Here is a 20056-nt window from a genome sequence, read left to right as displayed (position 1 = left end):
TTTTTTGTGCACAGTGGATGGTGCACTTGTTTTAAGAAACTGCATGCTAGCAATAAATAAAAACAGCAATATTCCATGCATACACGAAATAAACCAGGAATAGCCAATCAGAACTTCTGTGTGAGGGTGCTTTGAAGAACCTCAACAGTAAACTTCCAAATCAACATTACTTTAGTCTTGCAACTGGCCAAGATTGTAGCTCTCCTGTATTCTTCAGCTACTGTCTGTAGGGAAGGAAGGACTGCACAGACAATGAAAACAACCAGTCAAATGCAGGAAACCAGCTAACCAATCAAAGAAAACATTTTAAACAGTGGGGTCAAAATTCAAGAGATACTTCCTTACATTTCTATGCAAAGCTCAAAGGTATGCAAGATAAACACAGGGACCACTCATGACAGCAGTAACTGGCAATCATAGAATCTTCCTAGCTTTGTTAAGTTAATTTTATACCTGTAATGACCATTCATCTCATTTCAAACTTGGATAAATACTATCAAGCTTCCTCATAAATTACAATTCATCAGTTTCAGGTTACAGTCTCTGTTTTCACGATACTTGTTGAATAATGATAATTCTCTTTGATTTTTGTTTTTTGCTTTACCTGAAACAGCTACTCTGCTAGAATTTATCACCAAAATTTAAATACCCATATTGCAACACCTACCAACATGAAATAAGTGTAAAGAAGTTGTGTGCTGCTTGTTGAGAGCCAGAGAGAGACCTGCTGAAGGCATTCTAAACCTGAATCAGAGCGGAGCTATTTTGTCACTGAAAAAACAAGGCCACCCCCTCCCGCAAAACAGCCAATACTGAAGAATTCAGCAGAACCAAACTAAGATGAACTTTAAATCAATTCTCAAAACAAGCTAGCAGTCTCTTGATAGATGGCCTAGCTGACAGTGGAACTATTCAAATGTTTGATACAGATAAGAGCAGATAAATGGAAAACTAGTACTTTGGTTAGAAAAAGGGACATGAGGGGGCTCCTGAGGTGTGAATCATATATAAAAACCAAGAGTGATGTGGTGCAAGCAGAGAAAGAAAGAGAACCTAAGGAGCCCTCTCATGCATGGAATTCTGTTAGCCTGCCTGTTGACTAAAACATCAGAAAAGCTGTTTTTTAGCCAACAGGCTGGCTAACAGACATCCATGCAAGGGAAAACAAGTGTAGTCCCTGAATCTCATTTACCTTCCTGCTAAGAAAATATAGATGTGGTGCAAACATGTTGTCACACATAGTAGGCATGGTCACCTGTAGTAGGCAAGGTCATTCCACCCATGGGATAAGGCAGGATATAAATATTCTGAATGAATGAATGAATCAATCAATCAATCAAATTGGGAAGATCAAGCATCCGATAAAAGAACTGGTTAAAAAAAAAGGTTGGCCTATGCTAGATCCAAATGAAGGCTCGTGTCACTTCTTTTATAAGAATTATTTTAAACACTTGAGGCGGTTTATTGTAAAAACCGCTTTGAATGAATATGAGCAGTTATCAGGATTAGAAGGAAGAGGTCCACAATTACTTTCCTCCTATTTAAAAAGTTTGATCAGATGCACTGTAAAAGTGGGAAAGGTGGTGAACATTTTCATAAGAATAACAAGTCAGTCATACATCCTCAAAGTACTCCACAGCTGATGCACATCCAGTTGATGTATGCCAGTTGGCATACATTTCAGGAACTGTTCATAACTACCAAAAGACAGAAACATTCCTAAATTTCTTGCATCATAGTAGTCCGTTGACATTCATTAACGTGAGTATTTTAGAGTACTTTTGCAACTTAAAATTTAATTTGTTTTTATATAATGAAGGGCTAAATACCATAGGAGAATTGTTTTTAAATTTTATCCCTTCATACAACTATTTCCCCATTAACTGGCTTGTCAGGGAACCCTTCTGAGTTGAAGAGGATTCCAGGGTACAGAAGAATGCACCCTAGAGTTTACACAATACTTGCAGTGCAGTGCATTGCAGTGAAGGTTGGCAGAGGTAGATGAGTGATCTTTTGAGGGAAATGGTCTGCCGTTATTGATCTTCTCCTTGAGAACTCCAAAGTTTGCTCCAGAACATAGTTTATAAACTTCTGAAGTAGAGAACGGTTACAGTGTGCATTTTTATCCTGTTCTTCCTTTCAGAAGTTCAGGGTGGCATACTTACTTCCATCCAACCCAAATTTTAATCTTATAAGTTTGAAGTAGACATGTCCCATGTGAACTGAACACTCCATGAGCTGCACCACTGGACCGTCGTCACACGGCCATAAATTTAGCGCAAAACTAGCGCCATCTCCCGCTGAATTCTCACTTTATTCTGGCTCTCTTGCGATTTCGCCATTCTCCCCAATTCACGCTTTGTGACTCTTTATGTCGTCTTTATCCACTTCCATGTGAATGCCCTGGATCGACTATGAACGCTTTGCAACACCAAAACGCTCACTCTCCCTGATCATCTGTCTCACCTAACACTGATTCTCCTGCCCTACACTCCCACAAGCCCCAGTGCAACCCGCAATTAAGCCTCAAAGTAATTTTTTTTAAAAAGTCAGCCTTATAGTGCTATAATGCTATTGCACTATAGCGCTATTCTGCCATGGGTGGGAAACCTCTGCTACCTATCACGGGCCATTTCCACACACATTGAATAATGCACTTTCAATGCACTTTCGCAATCCTTTTGAAGTGGATTTTTTGTTCCACACATGGAAAATCAGTTTCAAATGTTCACTAAAGAGTATTGAAAGTGGATTATCCGGATTCGGTTTCGTTTTCTCCGCCATGTCGGATGCTCCTCTTCGCTGGCTCGAGAGGAAGCGGCTGAGCACCCTGTCCGGGCGGCTGATCTGCGAAGATTAGCCCCCAAAACTCCCAGTGAGGGAGGCTGGGTCCGGGACGCTGCGGGAAGAGCCCCCTGGAATCAATGCGGGGGGGTTAATTGCCCGTTTGTCCCTACGGAGGCCGGCGGACGTGCGCAGCGCCTCGAGTGCTGCCGGGCCATGAGAAACGGCAAAGAGCAGAACTAGGCGAGAGCCTACAAGTAAGCGAATTCCTTCTGTTATTACAAGCGTACGTGAAGGAGAGGTGAGATCTGAAGCTAAGAAGGCTCACTCTTCCCCTTTGCTGAGTCTCAAAATTTGGTTGGCGCCCCCCCTCCCAAATGGCAACAAAAAAACAAAGTCCTGCACTTGGCAAGTCAGTTTCGGCTGCCTTAAAGGGAGAATCGCTGGAGGAAATTGTACGGAGGGCGGTTGGTGAAGCTATAAAACCCTTTGTTGACAAGCTGAATGAAACAGATCAAAGGGTGGGCTTAATTGAGAGCGAAGTGAAAACCATCAAGGAAGCAGCGGGGGGGGCAGAGAAGTCTGCTCGGGAAAGTGCGTCACTCGTGAAGGCTACGAACAAAAAGCTTAAACTGGTGGAGAATCAGTTGATCGGGCTACAGGTGGAACGAACACAGACAATTCTGCGCCTCCAGAATGTGAAAGAGGAGGAAAACAAGGACTTACGGGGTCTTGTCTCGGAACTATTGGCGACACCCGCGAGGGCAACTAAAGAAGAAGTTAAAAGCGCCATTTTGGAAGCCCGTCGGGCTACTTCAAAGTATGCAATGAAGCGTCAGTTGCCGTGCGAGATCATCATCGATTTTTCATCTAAGAGGATCCGGGACACTATCCTATACAATTCATACAATGCAGATTTGGACTTCTTGGGCAACAAAATTAAGATATTGAAAGATGTCCCATTTCTAGTCCGGAAAAGACGTTTTAAGTATAAAAAGTTTGCAGCTCTTCTGAGAGAACGTGGAATAAAGTACAAATGGTTATTTCCGGAAGGAATCTGGTTCACCCATAAAGATCAAGCCTTTAAGATATTATCAGAAGATCAACTAAGGGATTTTGAGGACAGGAACCCAGAATTCCAGTGCACCAAGCAAGACGAAAAGGAGAAGTCTGAGGGGGAGGGGGAGGAAACGAGCACTGCGGCTGCAGTTGCGCAGAGAGAACTCCGTCCAGGACCCAGGAGGGGAAGAAAAATTTAACTTGAAATTAAATTGTAATTTGCATTTAGTAAGGTCAACCACTCCATCAATATAATATAAAGCTTTAACTTTTGAATAATGGCAGTATGAAGGGAAAACAGAAATGTAGTGTTTAGTGTTTAGTGTTTGTAGGGTACCTTCCCCTTTTTTCCACCCCTCCCTCCCTCTCTCTTTTTTCTCTCCTCTTTCCTATCCCTTGTGTTATTGTAGTCTTTTGTAGTTACTGTTCTGTAGGGTATGTGTGTATGTAGTAGTTGTATGTTAGATATTGAAAATAAAAAATTATATAAAAAAAAAGAAAAAAAAAAGAAAGTGGATTATCCAACGTGTGTGGAATCAGCCACGGTTGGCTTTTGGGTTGGCCCAGCACAACATTATAATAGAAGCGTGATATAACGCAAATATGCGGAAATTTTTTTAAAAAATGGGGGTGGGATTTCTAGGGCCCCGTTTCTGGAGGCACTTTGACTGACCGTCAAATTGCGCTTTTCCCTTTTAATGTGACTGACTGGAAGTGCAAGCAGTCGTCAAAAGATGGGAGAATCCGTTCTAATAACGATAACAGAAGAAACGATTTCTAGTGCAAAACTGACGAAATAAGGGCCCGTGTGACAACAGCCCTGGTCTCCAGCCATTGGGCCAGGACCCTGAAGTGGATCACAAAGCCTAACCTACTCAGTTGTGAGTCTCAATCCCCACTCCCATCCCACTTTTTGGAATGACCTGCTACAAGTATGTGTGTGTCCATAAAGAGAAATAATGCCGTACCTCCTCTCTCTTTTTCTCTCAGCATGAAAGCTGAAAGGAGCAGCAGGAAAATCAGCGGAGATCTCTCAGCAGCAGAGAAGATCATGACTTCATCTCTTGGCTTGTTCTTCACTACGGTATGCCTGGTGCTCAACTTGTATTCCTGTCCTTGTATTGCTTGGGCTGTTGTTCACTGTCCAGGCCTTGAAACCAATGAAATCATAACTCCGGCTCCCCCCTTCCAGTCTCAGTACTCATATCATTTGACTGTGTTACATGCTTAAAACTGAACAGGTTCCATGCTTTCCTGGCTGCTCAACCTAGAAAGGATGAAGGTTACTTCACTCTTTATTTTTATTTGGAAGATGATTCAATGCCTGCCCCTGCCTTCACCCAGCTGGGATCAGGAGCAGAGCAGGTGGTAATGCTCACCCCCAGGTAGTACTTCACTCTTTATTTTTATTTGGAAGATTATTCAGATCCCCTGTTTGGTTTCTTACCCCTTAAAAACATAGGTGTTAAAGAACTAGGTGAATCTCAAGTTATACCTGAGAAGCAGGTATGTCTTCCTCCACCCCTTAAAAAAAACAAAGAAGCAACCTAGAGAGCCTGCAAATTTGACAGGAGAACTGGAGGCCCCTTCAGCCATTTTTTTACTCATAGTTTTCTGTCAATGTAATTTTTCCACTCACAGGAAGAAAGACACAAGTGTCCATCTAGGCCTCACTGGTGCTGTTGTCCTGCCCTGCTCTGGATTACATATCTGGAGAATATTTAACAGGGTTTCTCTCATGCTTCTGAAGAAGATGTTGAAACTTAGAACAAATATTGACCAATGGGAAGCACAACTTTGTTAGAACAGGGGAAAAATAAACCATTTATATAATAAAAGAAGACATTTTGCACATACGAAGAACCACGTACGTCATATGCATGAGGCAAGCTTAAGTGTGTATGTTGCTGCCATGTGTTTATTGGGAAGCTAGAACATGCATGTATAATCTTTGCACATAATGGCATATTTCATTTATTGAACCAGAGGTAACATAACTTTGAATGATAAAGTGTTTGTTACACAATAAAATAAAATCTAAAAAAAGTATTTTTGAGATATTAAAAAGAAAAGCATAACACGGTTCAACGGGAAATAAAAATGGTGATATGCAGAGTTGTGACATCTTTTGTGTCTGATAATGCTATAGTTTATTTTTCTCTTCTTCAGGCAAAGTTATGTTGCCTCTCAGCAAAACATGGGCAAAGAGGATGCATGGGTACATTTTTCTTCTGGTTTCCCAAAGTGTGGACATTGCAAAATAAATCTTTATGCTTCCTTCACACATGTGATATAAATATTTTCTCTTCCACACAGATTATATTCATTTTAAAAAATGTTGTGAGTGAAATGGTCTTTGGTCATGAGGCTCACCATCTTTCAGCCAAGCTTACATCACAGAGTTGTTTGAGAATTAATGTACTACAAACTATGTGATGTTCTGCTAGGGTTCCTAGGTCCCCCAGTCAGGGCAGGGGATCTCCTGTTCCCAGCACCCACCCCCACACTTTGGCATGGCCAATTGGGGGGGAAAGGAGGGGGAATGGGAACTGGAACTCCAGAGCATGTTCCTGTATGCTCTGGAGCCTTCATTGCTGAGCCGGAAATGATGTCATTTCCAGCAGAACAATGAAATCTCCAGAGCATGCACAAAGCATGTGCACACAGTAAGTTTTCCCCATGCATGCCCCCACGCCCCCCATCTCCCGCTTGGGGCGCCAGAGAACCTGACAACTCTATGTTCTGCCAAGTGAAAAAAATGGTACAGACACGGTAAAAAATGTCAGTAGTAATGCTATTTTTCAGATTGGCCAGTGGATTTCACAAACATGTTCACAAGAATTTACAAAAGATTATTGTGAATGTACCACATTTGGTTAATGGGACTATCAAAAGGCTACAAACTAGTGTCAGGTACTGATTAAGAGGCTGACTAGTATCCTGAGCAGAAGTCAATGGGCTTAGAAATGGCTCTGTTTAGGATTGCACTGTATATTGTGTTCTGTCATGAACTCATTAGCTGTCTTGCCTTAACTTTAGCAATTCTATCTCAGTCTCAGGACTCGGAGCCCTGTCTACAATATGTAGATAGTAATATTAACTTACTTTACAGGGATGTTAGAAAGCCTGTTGAGATCCTGAATGGTATTCACATAAGGATGGTTAGCAAATGATGTCCTGAGTGAGCAGACTTGTAATGTTAATCTATAGTTTCCATCATCTTTCCACAACAAGCTTCTTTCCATACAGTATTTGTGCATAACAATCTTCTAACCTGTTGGCTTTCGTAACTTAAGTGAAAAGCAACAAAACCCTTCTTGATTTACAGTGCATGTTATGCAAAAAAAGAATTTTCCATACCCTGATTGGATTTACAGTTCTTAAGCTAGGGAGAAAACATAGAATTACAAATCATATATTTCTGTTACATCCCATTGCACGTGTGTCTCAGTTGTATTATTCTTAATTAGAGATTGGACATCTTCACAGCACAACGGGTGTAAATATTTCTAGGGAAACAAATAGCATCAAAATACCAAGTAATTTCAGCCATAACTGTACAAGTATTTTATAGTGACAAGGAAGAAACAAAACAAAACATAACAAACCCCCTCTTTTTAGCAAGGATCAGTTTGTTGGCATCTCTCACTCTCTATGCCTTCAGCTGATTCCCTGCCTTCATGCTGTTGTCTTTCGGGATGTTATACAAACCAGAGATCCATCCTCTGGCCTCCGACCCAGAAATGGTCATGTGTTTGCAACACCACCTACAGACCTAGGGGGTCAAAGGTCAAAGATCCCTGCAGCTCCCTCTGCCTCCTGTGGAAGCATTATGCAAGAACAATATTGTGAGAAGAGATTTGCCAGCAGCTGGAACTGAACAAGCTCACCCTCCCTGCCTCTTGCTACATCCCCCTCCCTCCATTGATCTTTTGCCTGCTGGGTTTACAAAAGAACAGCTCCCCCCACCCAAAGCTATAAAAACATGTTCTTGGCCTCTCTTCTGGTTTTTAGTAGAACGCGGCTGTTTGGATCTGCATTGCTCTTTGGCTTATACGTCTCCTACTTGGGTTGCTTTTGTGCCACTTCCTGGTAATTATGATACTAATGCGAGAAGACAGTTGCTGGCCATTATATACACAAGAAGTTTTTCTTTTACAAAGAGTTTAGGATTGTAGCTGTGGAGTTCCTGGCTCCTCCATCCCAGCTGTATCCTAATGCTTTAGCGAAATTGCCCTGCTTCCTTTAGGGTATCTTGAAGGGCACTGATGTTTCTTATCCCTATGACTATTTCTATTTACTACAGGAACATAGGAGCACTATGGTTCATGCTGAGGGAGTCCTTGCTTGGTTGGTACTGGTGGCCCTGGGGTTGCTGGACAGCAGATGCCAAGCGGAACGGGACTGCCGTGTGAGCAGCTTCAAAGTCCAGCTGAACTTTGACAAATACCAAGTAAGTGATTCAGCTCCACTTTTCTTCTTATCCATTTTCTGCTGTGAAATATTATCTGCCTGCATTTTTTCCTGAGTGATTGCAACCCTCCAAATAATATAATCTAAGCGGGGACCATTAAGCTGTTCCTATGGCACCACAAAACCCAACTGGCTCATCCTAAAAATGTCTGGACCAAGATAATCCTCCTGGACCATAAACATCTATATTTGGTCTGAAAGATCAACATCTATAATATGCTATCTCTGTGGACAGAGGAAAAGAAGGGGCTCTTTCTAAAGGAAACAATAGGGAGTATATTTAAATTCTTTACTATTGTATTTTTAAAAATCCAGTTAATTGATCAAATCAGTGAAATGCCAAAGAGTATCGGTGTTCATTCTTTAGAGCCACATCTTTATGATCATATTACCTGACTGTGAATGCAGAGATGTCATTAGGAACTTATTTCCTGTCAAAAGACTAGGCTACTGAATTAGCACTGGATATTATTTCAAACCCAGCCAGCCATATTATAAAACCAAAATGCCGTTGATTTAAATCCACCCTTCATTTAATAAAATTCCATGCTTTATGGGTCCCTCTACTGGGTGCATCTGGCACAGTTTCTCTCACCCTTCCTCCAAGGAACTCAGAGTGCTGTACTCAGAGTGTTTCCCCCTTTTTATCCACAGAACAACAAACCTCTAAGGCAGGTGAGGCTGGGTGAGAGTGACTGGCTGGAGTTCACCCAGCAACATTCCTGGCAGAGTGGGAATTTGAACCCAGGTTTTCCAGATCCTAGTACAACATTCTAACCAGTAATTGACTTTTTCATCATATGAGTTGATGCCAAGTCAAGACAGGTTATGTAGCACTGAGGCTGGGTGTAACATCTGGTTGCCCGGCTGTCTGCTTGCACCAATAAGTGTTTGCATCCTGTGGGGTGTAGTTAAATATCTTAGCTTTTGTTGCATGAACCGCCATTTGCAGCAGCTAAAGCTAGGCTAGGGGCTTAAGATAAACACTGGCTGCTGTTTAGCCTGCTTGCAAAAATCCAGAAGGGAATGTCTTTGCAAACTAAATTCCAAAAAGATAGTTCTTGCAGAAATCTCTACGTTGATCTTGCTGGATTGTGGCTAACTTTTAAACAACGCCTCTGATCTCAATTAAGTTTAATTTCCTTCCTCCCATACACTGTTCTGTGAGCAGATTCTGTCATTAGAGAAATTTGGAGTGAGACAGAGTAATCAATTTCCAAGGATGATCTTTTCATTTTTCTTATCCACAGCCTGAAAAATATTCCGACTGGATTGTAATTGTGTACATCATTATACATTACCATCCAATTGGTCGTACCACTCAGGGTTAATACAACAAAAGTTGACCAGAGAAAGTTGGACTCCATGTTGCCACTGCCCATGCAGCTGATGGACAGGGCAAACAGCGCAGCAAATGACTTCAAGAAAGCATAGGCAACTGCAAACCAGTGTGATATAGCAATTATGGTTCCATCCTAAGCAGAGTTACACCCTTCTGAGGGCCAAGCTACACATGACGAATGACACTTGAACGGCAAGTGGATTGAGTGGAGGGCAAGTGAACAGGGAGAAATACACTTGCTGTTCAAGTGTCATTCGTCATGTGTAGCTTGGCCCTGTGCCTATTGACTTCAGTGGATTTAGAAGGGTTTAACTCTGCTTGGAATGCCAGTTAGAGCAGGAGATTAGAGTCTGGAAGACTCAGGTTCAAATCCCTGCCCAGCCATGAAACTCACTGGGCAACCTTTGGCTAGTCATGGTTTCTCAGCATCCTGTACCTCACAGGGTGGTTCTGAAGGTGAACTGAGGGAAGGCCCCCCCTGAGCAACTTGACGAAACAATGGGACAGACATATAATGTGCCAGGAACTCCCATGCTGTGAATATGTTGGTGTTTACATAATACTGTCTGGTGTCTAGATAGAAATTATGTTTCAAGAAATAGGTAACAATTTGAGTTTTAAAAAACAGAGTGCAAATTCCTACTTCCTTCAATAAATTTTACTAATTTTATCAGCACGTTGACTACTTCCCTTAAAAATCCATGGATGTTTCTTCTAAGCAAGATCCTCTAACTCATTCTGATTTTGTTTTAAACAGCGTTCTGGTTCAAAACTCAGAAAAACTTATTAAAAGTTATTTCTTCAAGAACTATTCTGTCCCCAAGAACAGTATTGAGGCAGGTCATTGGGAGGGGGAGGGGAGAAAGCTGAACTCTGCTGACAGAAATCCTTCCGTGAGTGAATGTTTTGGGTGGGATCCAAGCCAGTGTATCCCCTCTCCTACTCCTCTGTGCAGGCCTAATCAGAGCTTTACTTCTTTCCCTGTAGTATTCTGGTGTGTGGTATGCTGTGGCCAAGAAAGATCCTGAAGGACTGTTTCTTCAAGACAATATAATAGCCGAGTTTTCTGTTCATGAGAATGGGGAGATGACTGCCAGGGCCATGGGCAGAGTGCGGCTCTTTGAGTGAGTAAAGTAACCTCTTTCCTATTCTCCTTTCCCCGTGATTCTCTATTTCTACTTTTTACTTTTTCTGAGTTCCTTTTCAAGTGCAAATAACCCCTACCAGCTTTGCAAGTCGAGGTTGCTATCCTCTGCATAGGGCCTGGAGTTCTCCTGGAATTACAGCTGATCTCCAGACTACAGAGATCAATTCAGCTGGAAGAAATGGCAGCTTCAAAGTATGGACTCTGTGGTGCCATATCTCCACTGAGTTCCCTCCTCAGGCTCTGCCATTCTTGGGCACTGCCCCCAATTCTCTAGGAATTTTGCACACTGGAGTTAATGATGACCGTATCTGAAGGCAAATTTTATATCTACCTTTCCTTCTTTTTAGTAACTGGGATGTATGTGCTGACATGCGTGGCACCTTCAATGAGACTGAAGATCCTGCTAAGTTCAAGATGAAATATTGGGGTATGGCAGCCTATCTCCAGAAGGGAAGTGAGTACCCATCCATCAAACTCAGATTTTAAAACAAAGGGACTAGAAGAGCATTCCTAATCAGGTCTAATGAGATTCCTACTCAATTCTATTCAATGGGATTTACTTCCTAGAGACTGGTCTTAGGGTTGCACTGTAGGGCTTCTGAGAAAGACATTACTGTCATCAAAGATCAAAGATCATGCAATCATTTTTGTCTCCAGCATTAGCCATTTCCATATGTTTGTGGTGCTGTAAGTGTGTGTACAATCTATATACAATCCTCCCCAGGGCTTTTTTTCTGGGAAAAGAGGTGGTGGAACTCAGTGGGTTGCCCTCGGAGAAAATAGTCACATGGCTGGTGGCCCCGCCCCCTAATCTCCAGACAGAGGGGAGTTTAGATTGCCCAGTGCGCCGCGGTGCAGAGGGCAATCTAAACTCCCCTCTGTCTGGAGATCAGGGGGCGGGGCCACCAGCCATGTGACCATTTTCAAGAGGTTCCGGAACTCCGTTCCACCGCGTTCCAGCTGAAAAAAAGCCCTGATCCTCCCAATATGTACAATCACTGTTCTTCTGAAAGGGCAACAGGTGGATTTTCTGCCTCAGTATAGGCTTAAATAGAAAAATGGTTTTATTATTTAGTTAAAATATTATAGTCTTTGATCTTCAATAGAAGAGGGGGCTTACAATTAAAACCATATATAAAAATAATTGTCCCAGAATATCACTGGTATAAAATTACAATAAAATCCAGAAGCCCCCAATTACAATTGCTCTAAGCAATCAATAAAACTCTTTGGGAACATTCACAAAGCAGTAAAAACCAACTCAATGATATGCAAATCCCTGGTGAGAAATAGACCATTTACCTGGTACCAAAAGGGTACCAGATTTGGTGCCAAGCAGAAAGTAAAGAAGGGCAGCTCTTCAGCTTTCCTTGCTAAGGTCCCTGACTAAGCTGATGGAGGTGATCTTGGATTTGGTGTTGAGGGCTCCAAAAATGATTGCCATAAAGAATTTCAACATACAGGCTGAGGCTGTGTTAGATCAAGCTCAGGACTTCATGGCTGCTGTGGCAGCCTCAGGTTGTGATGGGCCCAACACATTAAAAAGACCATACTCTGGACCTTCTTTCTGTACTGAATGGCTTACTGGTGATCTGATTGGGGGCTGGAGGTCCATCCTTTGTTGTTAGATCACTCTGAAGGCATGATTGAGCTTGTTGCCTCAGATGGTCTGCCTCAGAGAGTAATTGATCCTGTTGGTTTCCTGGCAGCTCTGGAGGATTTTGAGAACCTCCCTGGTGACTCTGTGGATCACCTCCATCAGCTCAGCCAGGGACCCCAACATTGAATAATGGGCTGACTAGGGCAATAAAAAGGGTTGTTCCTTGGCATCTTCCCCCATGTTCTGGTAGGCCCCCAGCTCTGTGTTTTACCAGGGAGCTCAGGGGTATTATGGGGATAGAAGGATGATGGTAGTATTATTGACAGAAGACTCGGAATGAATCTGATACAGCATGTTCATAGGGCTTGTAGTAGTAAGGGAGGTTTTTAAAATCTGCCACCATTTCATCAGCTGAATTTCATCCAGCTCAATTGTTTAAAACATTTTATGATTTGATAATACTTAAATACGTTCCTGTCAGTGATGTTAGTTTGGACCCTAGCTGTAATGTTTATGCGACATTCTTTGCTGATAAATCTTTTGCATCTGATGTAGAGACCACAATAACCTGGTAAATGAGGTGCCAGAAGCACTGCTTGTGCTTTTGTTATGGATACATTTAGATTTGCCACTTGTGGTCTTGACCTGTGCAGGTCCTGGTTTTTGAAATAATGCTGAGAGAAAATATTGGAGCTACTGGTTCAAGTTGTTAATCTTCACTGGTAGATGGGTCTCTTACTATCAGTTGTTAGAACTTTTTAAAAAAGCCTTTATTGGCTAAGAATAAGGTGGCCAGTTATAGGTCTGCCCCCAGTTTATCTTTTCTGGGGAAGGTGATAGAGTGTATGGTAGTGGAGCAGCTCCAGGAATTCTTGGATAACACATCTGGCCTTGACCCATTTCAATTTGGTTCCAGGCCAGGGTTCAGAATCAAGTTGCTTTTTGTTGCACTTTGGACATATCTTTGCTTAAAACTGGACAGGTCACAGTCACCTGTGTTGATAGTTATATCTATGCATGGCCTTCAACACAGTTAACTATTCCATTCTTACTCATCTGTTGGAGTATGGAGGAGGCATTCAGGGAGTAACCTTTTGGCAATTTTGGTATTTTCTTTCTCATCCAGCACAAAGAGTTTCCCTGGATGAACAGAATCATCAGGGTGAGATTTGTCCTTTAGAGTGCTGTAAAGTTCTTATTCTTTCACCTGTGCTGTTCGATATTTATATGAGGCCAGGGAATAAAATTGTCTGGAACTTTGGGGCTGGATGTCACTAATATGATGACACCTAGCTGCTGTAAATTTCATTATCCAAACCACCAGGTGCATCTATCCTGACTCAACTAGTATTTTGAGGCCATGATCAGATGGCTAAGACAGAACAAACAGAAGCTGAATCTAGGCCAGAAAGAGGTGTTGCTAGTCAGTAAGGATGATTTTTGGAGGGATTGAATCCATGCATGGTGGTTGGAGCAGAGGTGGTTTTTCCAGAGCAGGTTTAGGTTGCTGCTTGTGTACCCAGCCCTGCTGTTTGAAAAGCAGGACTGTGTAGTGGCTGAGAGTGCCTTCAATCAGCTGCAAATAGTTCACCACCGTTCTTAGACTCAGCTGACTTGGCCACACCAATCCAAGCTTTTGTAACCTCATAGTTAAACCACTGTAATACACTTTGTTTTGGGCTTCCTTCAAGATAACCTGGAAACTTCAGCTGGTTCAGAATGCAGCAGCCTGATTATTGTCAAGGGTCAGCTGACAAAACATCTTATATACTAACAGCCAAGTGGTCTTCATCTGAGGATACTTAAATCTGGAGATTGGAGCTATGGATAACCACCACCACCACATAACAACAACAACAACATTTGATTTAAATACTGTCCTTCAGGACAAGTTAACACCTACTCAGAGTGGTTTACGAAGTATGTTATTATTATCCCCACAACAATCACCCTGTGAGATGGGTGGGCTGAGAAAGCTCTGGAAGAGCTGTGACTGACTCAAGGTCACCCAGCTGGCTTCAAGTGGAAGAGTGGGAAATCAAACCCGGTTCTCCAGATTAGAGTTCCGCCACACTTAACTACTACATCACTACACAGATTTTCCTACCCTCCTGATAAGTGCCCCATGTTTGCAGAAAAATCTGAAATCTAAAAAAACACATTAGGGAGTATTAAAACGAGAAATGATAAAAGGGATGTCTGTAGCTTTAACCATATACCCTCAGTGGCTCCTGCCACTCAGGGCCAAAGTACAAGTGACGAATGACACAGGTTGGACACTTGTCAGCTTCCCTCAAGTTTTAATGGGAAATGTAGGCAGCTTGACGGAATGTTGGACAAGTGACAGTTGAAAAGTCCATTGGACAGCAGTCAGAGAGCAAATCTGCAAGAGCAGGATGCCTACATTTCCCATCAAAACTTGAGGGAAGCTGACAAGTGTCCAACCTGTGTCATTTGTCACTTGTAGCTTGGCCCTCAGTTTAGACAGTATTCCAGGCTTGGTTTCTGACAGGAAAAGGTAGGGGGAGGGAGCAGGGCCCCTTCCAAGACTATTTTGGCCTTTGAAGGAAGACTCATTGCCCAGAAGCAATCACCAAATGACTTGATACCACATCATTTACATAACTCACTCAGGTCTGCCTGCTTACCCCTGTTCAGCAGCAGCCCTGTTTCCACAAAAGCCGCTGTATTATAGCAGTTACAGTTTCACAGGAGTATATGGAAGACCCAGGTTCGAATCACCATTCGATTGTGGAAACTCACTGGGTGACTGATCCAATCACACACTCTCAGCCTAACCTATCTCTCAGGGTTGTTGTGAGGATATCTTGTATCTCAAGTTGGGAGGATGTCACTCCCAGAAGTGATATTGTTGCGTAGCACCAGGAGCATGCTTTGCACTTGATTAGAGTATCCATAAGGTAACTGCTGGATCCCCCCTCCTGCTGGGAGAGTAAGGGGCCTGGCAACCTAGGAGGCAACATTTTTAGAAATTTTCAGGAGGTGCCATAAGGCTATTTTATGTGTCAAGGCTTTCAACAGGGAAAAAACTGCAAGAATCTTTTGAGGTGGAAGGTTGTTATTTGCAGTTTTATTTTGTTGGTTTTAAATTGCTAGTTTTAGTTATGATTTGTAAACTGCCTCAAGCTATGAGGAAATGTGGGATAGGAATCTTTTAATAAATAAATAGGAATAAAACAGTAGAGGCTTAGTTGGTCACCTAGTCACTTCTTAGAGTAGAGGCACACAGTGCAAGTCCTCAGAGGATTGTCTTAAAACTTGGGCCTGCTCATTCAGGAGCAAACAGACCTTTTTATTTGCTGAGAATTTTGTTACATATGTGAGGAATCAAAATCTACCACCTCAACACTCTTAGCACTAAAGAGAATTTGTAAAATATTCCTCTTCCTTAGACTGGTTTTAGAGCCTGCTTTTCTTCTTTCTTGACCAGACTTGTCCGGGCTGGTCTGTCTTTTGAAAAGGAGATAAATCTTTCCAGACCATTTCCTCCATTACGACAAGCACTGGAGATGCTTGTTTGCGTAGCAGTTTCATAGATACCACCAGAGTTTCCCTTTTTGTCTTCAACCTTCAGCAGTCTACCTTTGCCCTGCCACGAAATCAAAACACAATGACTTCCTAAGAACTTAGGGTCCAAAAGGCCATTGGCCTTATCAGTGTCACTGTGCTGAACACCAAATTTGCTGCATCCCTTTCATAATATGTTTTCAGATGTTGCCTTTACAAGGTGAGTCTGTTAGAGAAATGGCTACACAAGAGGGACTCCTCTTTCTGTCTTTTTGACAGCTTTGAAGAATGCTAACCAGGCTTTGTCTCCTTGTAAATTGCTCAAGCCTTTTTCACACAGTACATAGCGACAGACACTCCACATGAGCCTAAATAGTGTATGTACACAATATATGTATTTGAAAGCCTTTTGCAGACAGTACACCCTTGCATACTGGGAACTCTGTAACCAACATTATCAGGAACATGCACTATCTACAATACTCTTCATATGCATGGTCACTATGTCACATCGAGAGGGAAACATGTGAGTTTGCTATGTGTGCATAGCTTCAGTACATGCTGTTGATAAATCTAGTATTCAGTTTGCACATATTGAACTGGTCACAAATGCAAAATGTTTGTGTTGCCTCTGTTCACACAACATGGTACTCACGCATATTAAGTATTTTGCACATGGTTGGTGATCTCCTGGTACACACTGAAAAGGCCTGTTACCCCCATTTATTTTGCATACTTTACAATTTCAGCTGTACATTTAAAACCCATACACCTAAAGAAAGGTAAGGTGTGAACTTGCCCCAACACTTTCCAAACAAGCCCTACTTGTCCTCCCAAGCACTTTTCTCACGACAGTCATCTCTGGCTCCTTCAGTGGCACAGCTGGGTCTGTACAAGGTTTATGCTGGCACAACATTGGCAGGGCCCTAAAACATTGGTTGGGTTGTTCTCCTAAGCAGTTTACAGTCTGGCCTTAGGACTGCAGCCTGAGTGACTTAATTCTTTTGTGGTTTCTTCCAGATGATGATCACTGGGTAGTTGCCACAGATTATCATACATATGCACTGCACTACAGCTGCCGGGCACTCAACGAAGATGGCACTTGTGCTGATAGCTACTCCTTTGTCTTCTCTCGGGACCCACATGGGCTATCTCCAAGAGCACAAAGCATTGTCAGACAGAAGCAAAAGGAGCTCTGCCTAGAAAGACAATACAGAATCATTGTTCATAATGGTAAGAAGTATTTCACTACAATTTTATAGAAGGGTGGGTCAGAGGATGGCTAAAGGTCTGTTTGGTAATGCTTGTGGTGCTGGAAGTAGATTTTTTTCTGCACAGACTATCCATGTTGTGAAAGATGACATTTGGCAGAGCCACAAGTGACAAAAGGCACAGATTGGACACTTGTCAGCTTCCCTCAAGTTTTGTTGGGAAATGTAGGCATCCTGGTCTCACAGCTTCTCTCTCTGACTGCTGTCCAATGGACTTTTCAACTGTCACTTGTCCAACATTCCGCCAAGCTGCCTACATTTCCCATCAAAACTTGAGGGAAGCTGACAAGTGTCCAATCTGTGCCTTTTGTCACTTGTGGTTCTGCTCATTGATTAGCGAGGGTCTCCTGTGTCATTAAAAGGTAAATTTCAGCCCCAATTTTGACTGGAGACACTTAAGAAGGCCCCCATGTGTTTTCGCTAATCAGCACCACACTGTCATTAGCCCTTTGTTCTGGATGACTCTGGTCAGGCCTGATTCAGGTAAGGTTGCCATTCCCCTGGTGGGGGCAGGGGATCCCCCACTCTCAGCCTCCTCCTCCCATCACCACTCGCCTGGTTGGCAGGGGGAAAAGGTGGGGGAACAGGCTTCTTGGGGAGTGCTCCTGGTGCAGCACAACAACATCAATCCCGGGAATGATGTCATCACACAGGCCCCAGAAGGGCTCCTACGCTTTGCACTGGGCCAATTCTTAAATAATCAGCCTGTTTGGGATCCAAATCAGCCTGGTGTGAAGTGCAGGAGCACTCCCAGGGTCTGTACAAAGACGTCACTCCCGGAAGTGGGGGATGATAAGTTAAGTGCCAGGTCTAGATTCAGATATAGGCATGTACTTAAGAAGCCCTGAGCATCTAGTTAGCTTTCCTATATCAAACCATTTACCTCCTGGCTAGAGATACACCACAGGTAACGTTTCAGGTTCATTACTGGGTATTATACACAAGTAATAAATTATAAAGCCTGTATGATTACAAAATAATTATTCAGTATTAGATGTCATAATGGCTAATACCAAATTAAATCATTAGAAACAGATGAGTGAAGTTTCACAGAAATAATGGCCAGCTTTAACAAGTTTCATTAGTACAAAGGCTTTCCCTGTGTGGATAAAGAAATCCATGCAACAGAAACACCATGACTATTCTTCTGGCTTCTGCAATCCCAGGATAACCTCCAGGGCTGCAGAAAAATCTTAATTGGAGGTAACTCCCCCTGCACTCCAAGTTAATAGCAACACCTGCACATGCATCTCACACACACACCACCAGATTTCAGAATTGATTTTGTGAAAACACAGCAACCAGCAAAATGGGAAGGTGGCAGTAGAAGCAGGCAGCAGGAAGAGCCAGCAAGAGGGGGTGGAGGCCTGCCTCTATGGATGGAGAAGGAGGTGAGCCCAAGCCTAGGTGAGGAGGAGAGTCAAAGATGCTGGAGGCAATCAGAGCAAGCCAGCACCTGTGGCGTTCAGCTGGGATTTTCCCTTCCACACAAGTCCTTGTGGGTCCCCTTGCATTGTGCGCAGTGAATTGGGCAATGAACTGGGAACTTGAGGGTTGGGAAAGTGAAGGATAGAAAGTGTGGAGGCCTTACTGAAAGAGCAGAGGAGACCTGTGGGAAGGTAGGGCTAATGAGAAAGAGAACTCTGATCCTCAGAGCACTTGAGGACAAAAGGGGCTTGAATGCTTTTGGGAAGTGGCAAACAGTATTGTTAGGGAGCCTGGCCATGAGGTGGGTTGGCTAAAGGCTTTACAAACAATGAGGTAAAAAGCAGAGGAAATATTGGTGATGGAAACATAGAAAGAAGAAGCCAAAAAGAAAATAGAAACGCACATAGGATACATTGGCAAGAGAGAATGTGAATAATTGGTAGGTAACGAAAGGGCAGGTAGAGAAAGCGTGCGGGGGGAGGAGGCTCTATGCCAGGCAATCAATGGGTTTTAGATCTAGTGTCTTAACCCTGACTAAAGGACACATCTTTGAGTGTCTCAGAAGGGAAATTCTGCCCTTGCATTCTCTGCTGCCACTGCAGCATTGTGAAATGGCAACCTAGAGGGCAGCAAAGATCAAAAAAGCCATGGCAGGTGCCTGAATTTTACAGACTGATGTGAACAAATCAACCAATTCATTCTCTGCAAGTTTCTAATAAGATACTGTTATTATTACTAATATGCTGCCTTTATTTTGTAACATTGTCTGACATACTTCAACAGGATTATTGTGTTGTTCTTTTTCAGGATTTTGCCCTTGGGAAACTATGGAAACCATTTCATAGTTGTAACATTTATCACCTAAACTGCGCTGTTGGAAGTCCTTTCCTTTAGCTTTTGAATATATTTATCTAAACTGTGCCTTTTACCCTGCCTAGAAGTAAGAGGTACTTAATAAACAGAGATTAGTATTGCTGCACATTGCCTGTACCCCAAAACATATCTTTATACATAATTAGCATATTGTTTTAGCAAAATGATTTTATTGAAGGATTAAGGATTATGGATTGGGTCTTGTAAATCCCTTCCTCTAAACTGGATCCTATGACTGTTTTCTGACGAGTTTTCCTTCAAGGGAGAAGGCAGGGCTTTTTTTCTGGGAAAAGGTGGTGGACTCAGTGGGTTGCCCTCAGAGAAAATGGTCACATGGCTGGTGGCCCCGCCCCCTGATCTCCAGACAGAGGGGAGTTTAATCTAAACTCCCCTCTGGAGATCAGGGGGTGGGGCCACCAGCCATGTGACCATTTTCAAGAGGTTCCGGAACTCCGTTCCCCCGCGTTCCAGCTGAAAAAAAGCCCTGGGAGAAGGACTTCCTCCAATGGAGAATGTCTTTTTCTGATGGAGGACAGCTTCCTCTGATGAAG

At 42.8% G+C, this 20056-nt stretch overlaps 1 protein-coding gene across 1 annotated transcript; it reads left to right on the top strand.

Annotated features, from left to right (window-relative positions):
- Positions 1-7827: 7827 nt before the first annotated feature.
- RBP4 (retinol binding protein 4) lies at positions 7828-19611 on the top strand. The gene is made up of 6 exons (XM_054983736.1): positions 7828-7935; positions 8150-8296; positions 10646-10782; positions 11153-11259; positions 16954-17166; positions 19440-19611. Exons 2-6 carry the CDS (start codon positions 8165-8167, stop codon positions 19475-19477), a joined length of 627 nt encoding a protein of 208 aa, XP_054839711.1. The 5' UTR covers positions 7828-7935; positions 8150-8164; the 3' UTR covers positions 19478-19611.
- The last annotated feature ends 445 nt before the right edge of the window (positions 19612-20056 follow it).

Source organism: Eublepharis macularius, chromosome 6 (assembly GCF_028583425.1).
Source record: "Eublepharis macularius isolate TG4126 chromosome 6, MPM_Emac_v1.0, whole genome shotgun sequence".
Classification (NCBI taxonomy): Eukaryota; Metazoa; Chordata; class Lepidosauria; order Squamata; family Eublepharidae; genus Eublepharis; species Eublepharis macularius.
Note: the sequence above shows the minus strand (reverse complement) of the source record. Positions and strands in the feature narration are given on the sequence as shown.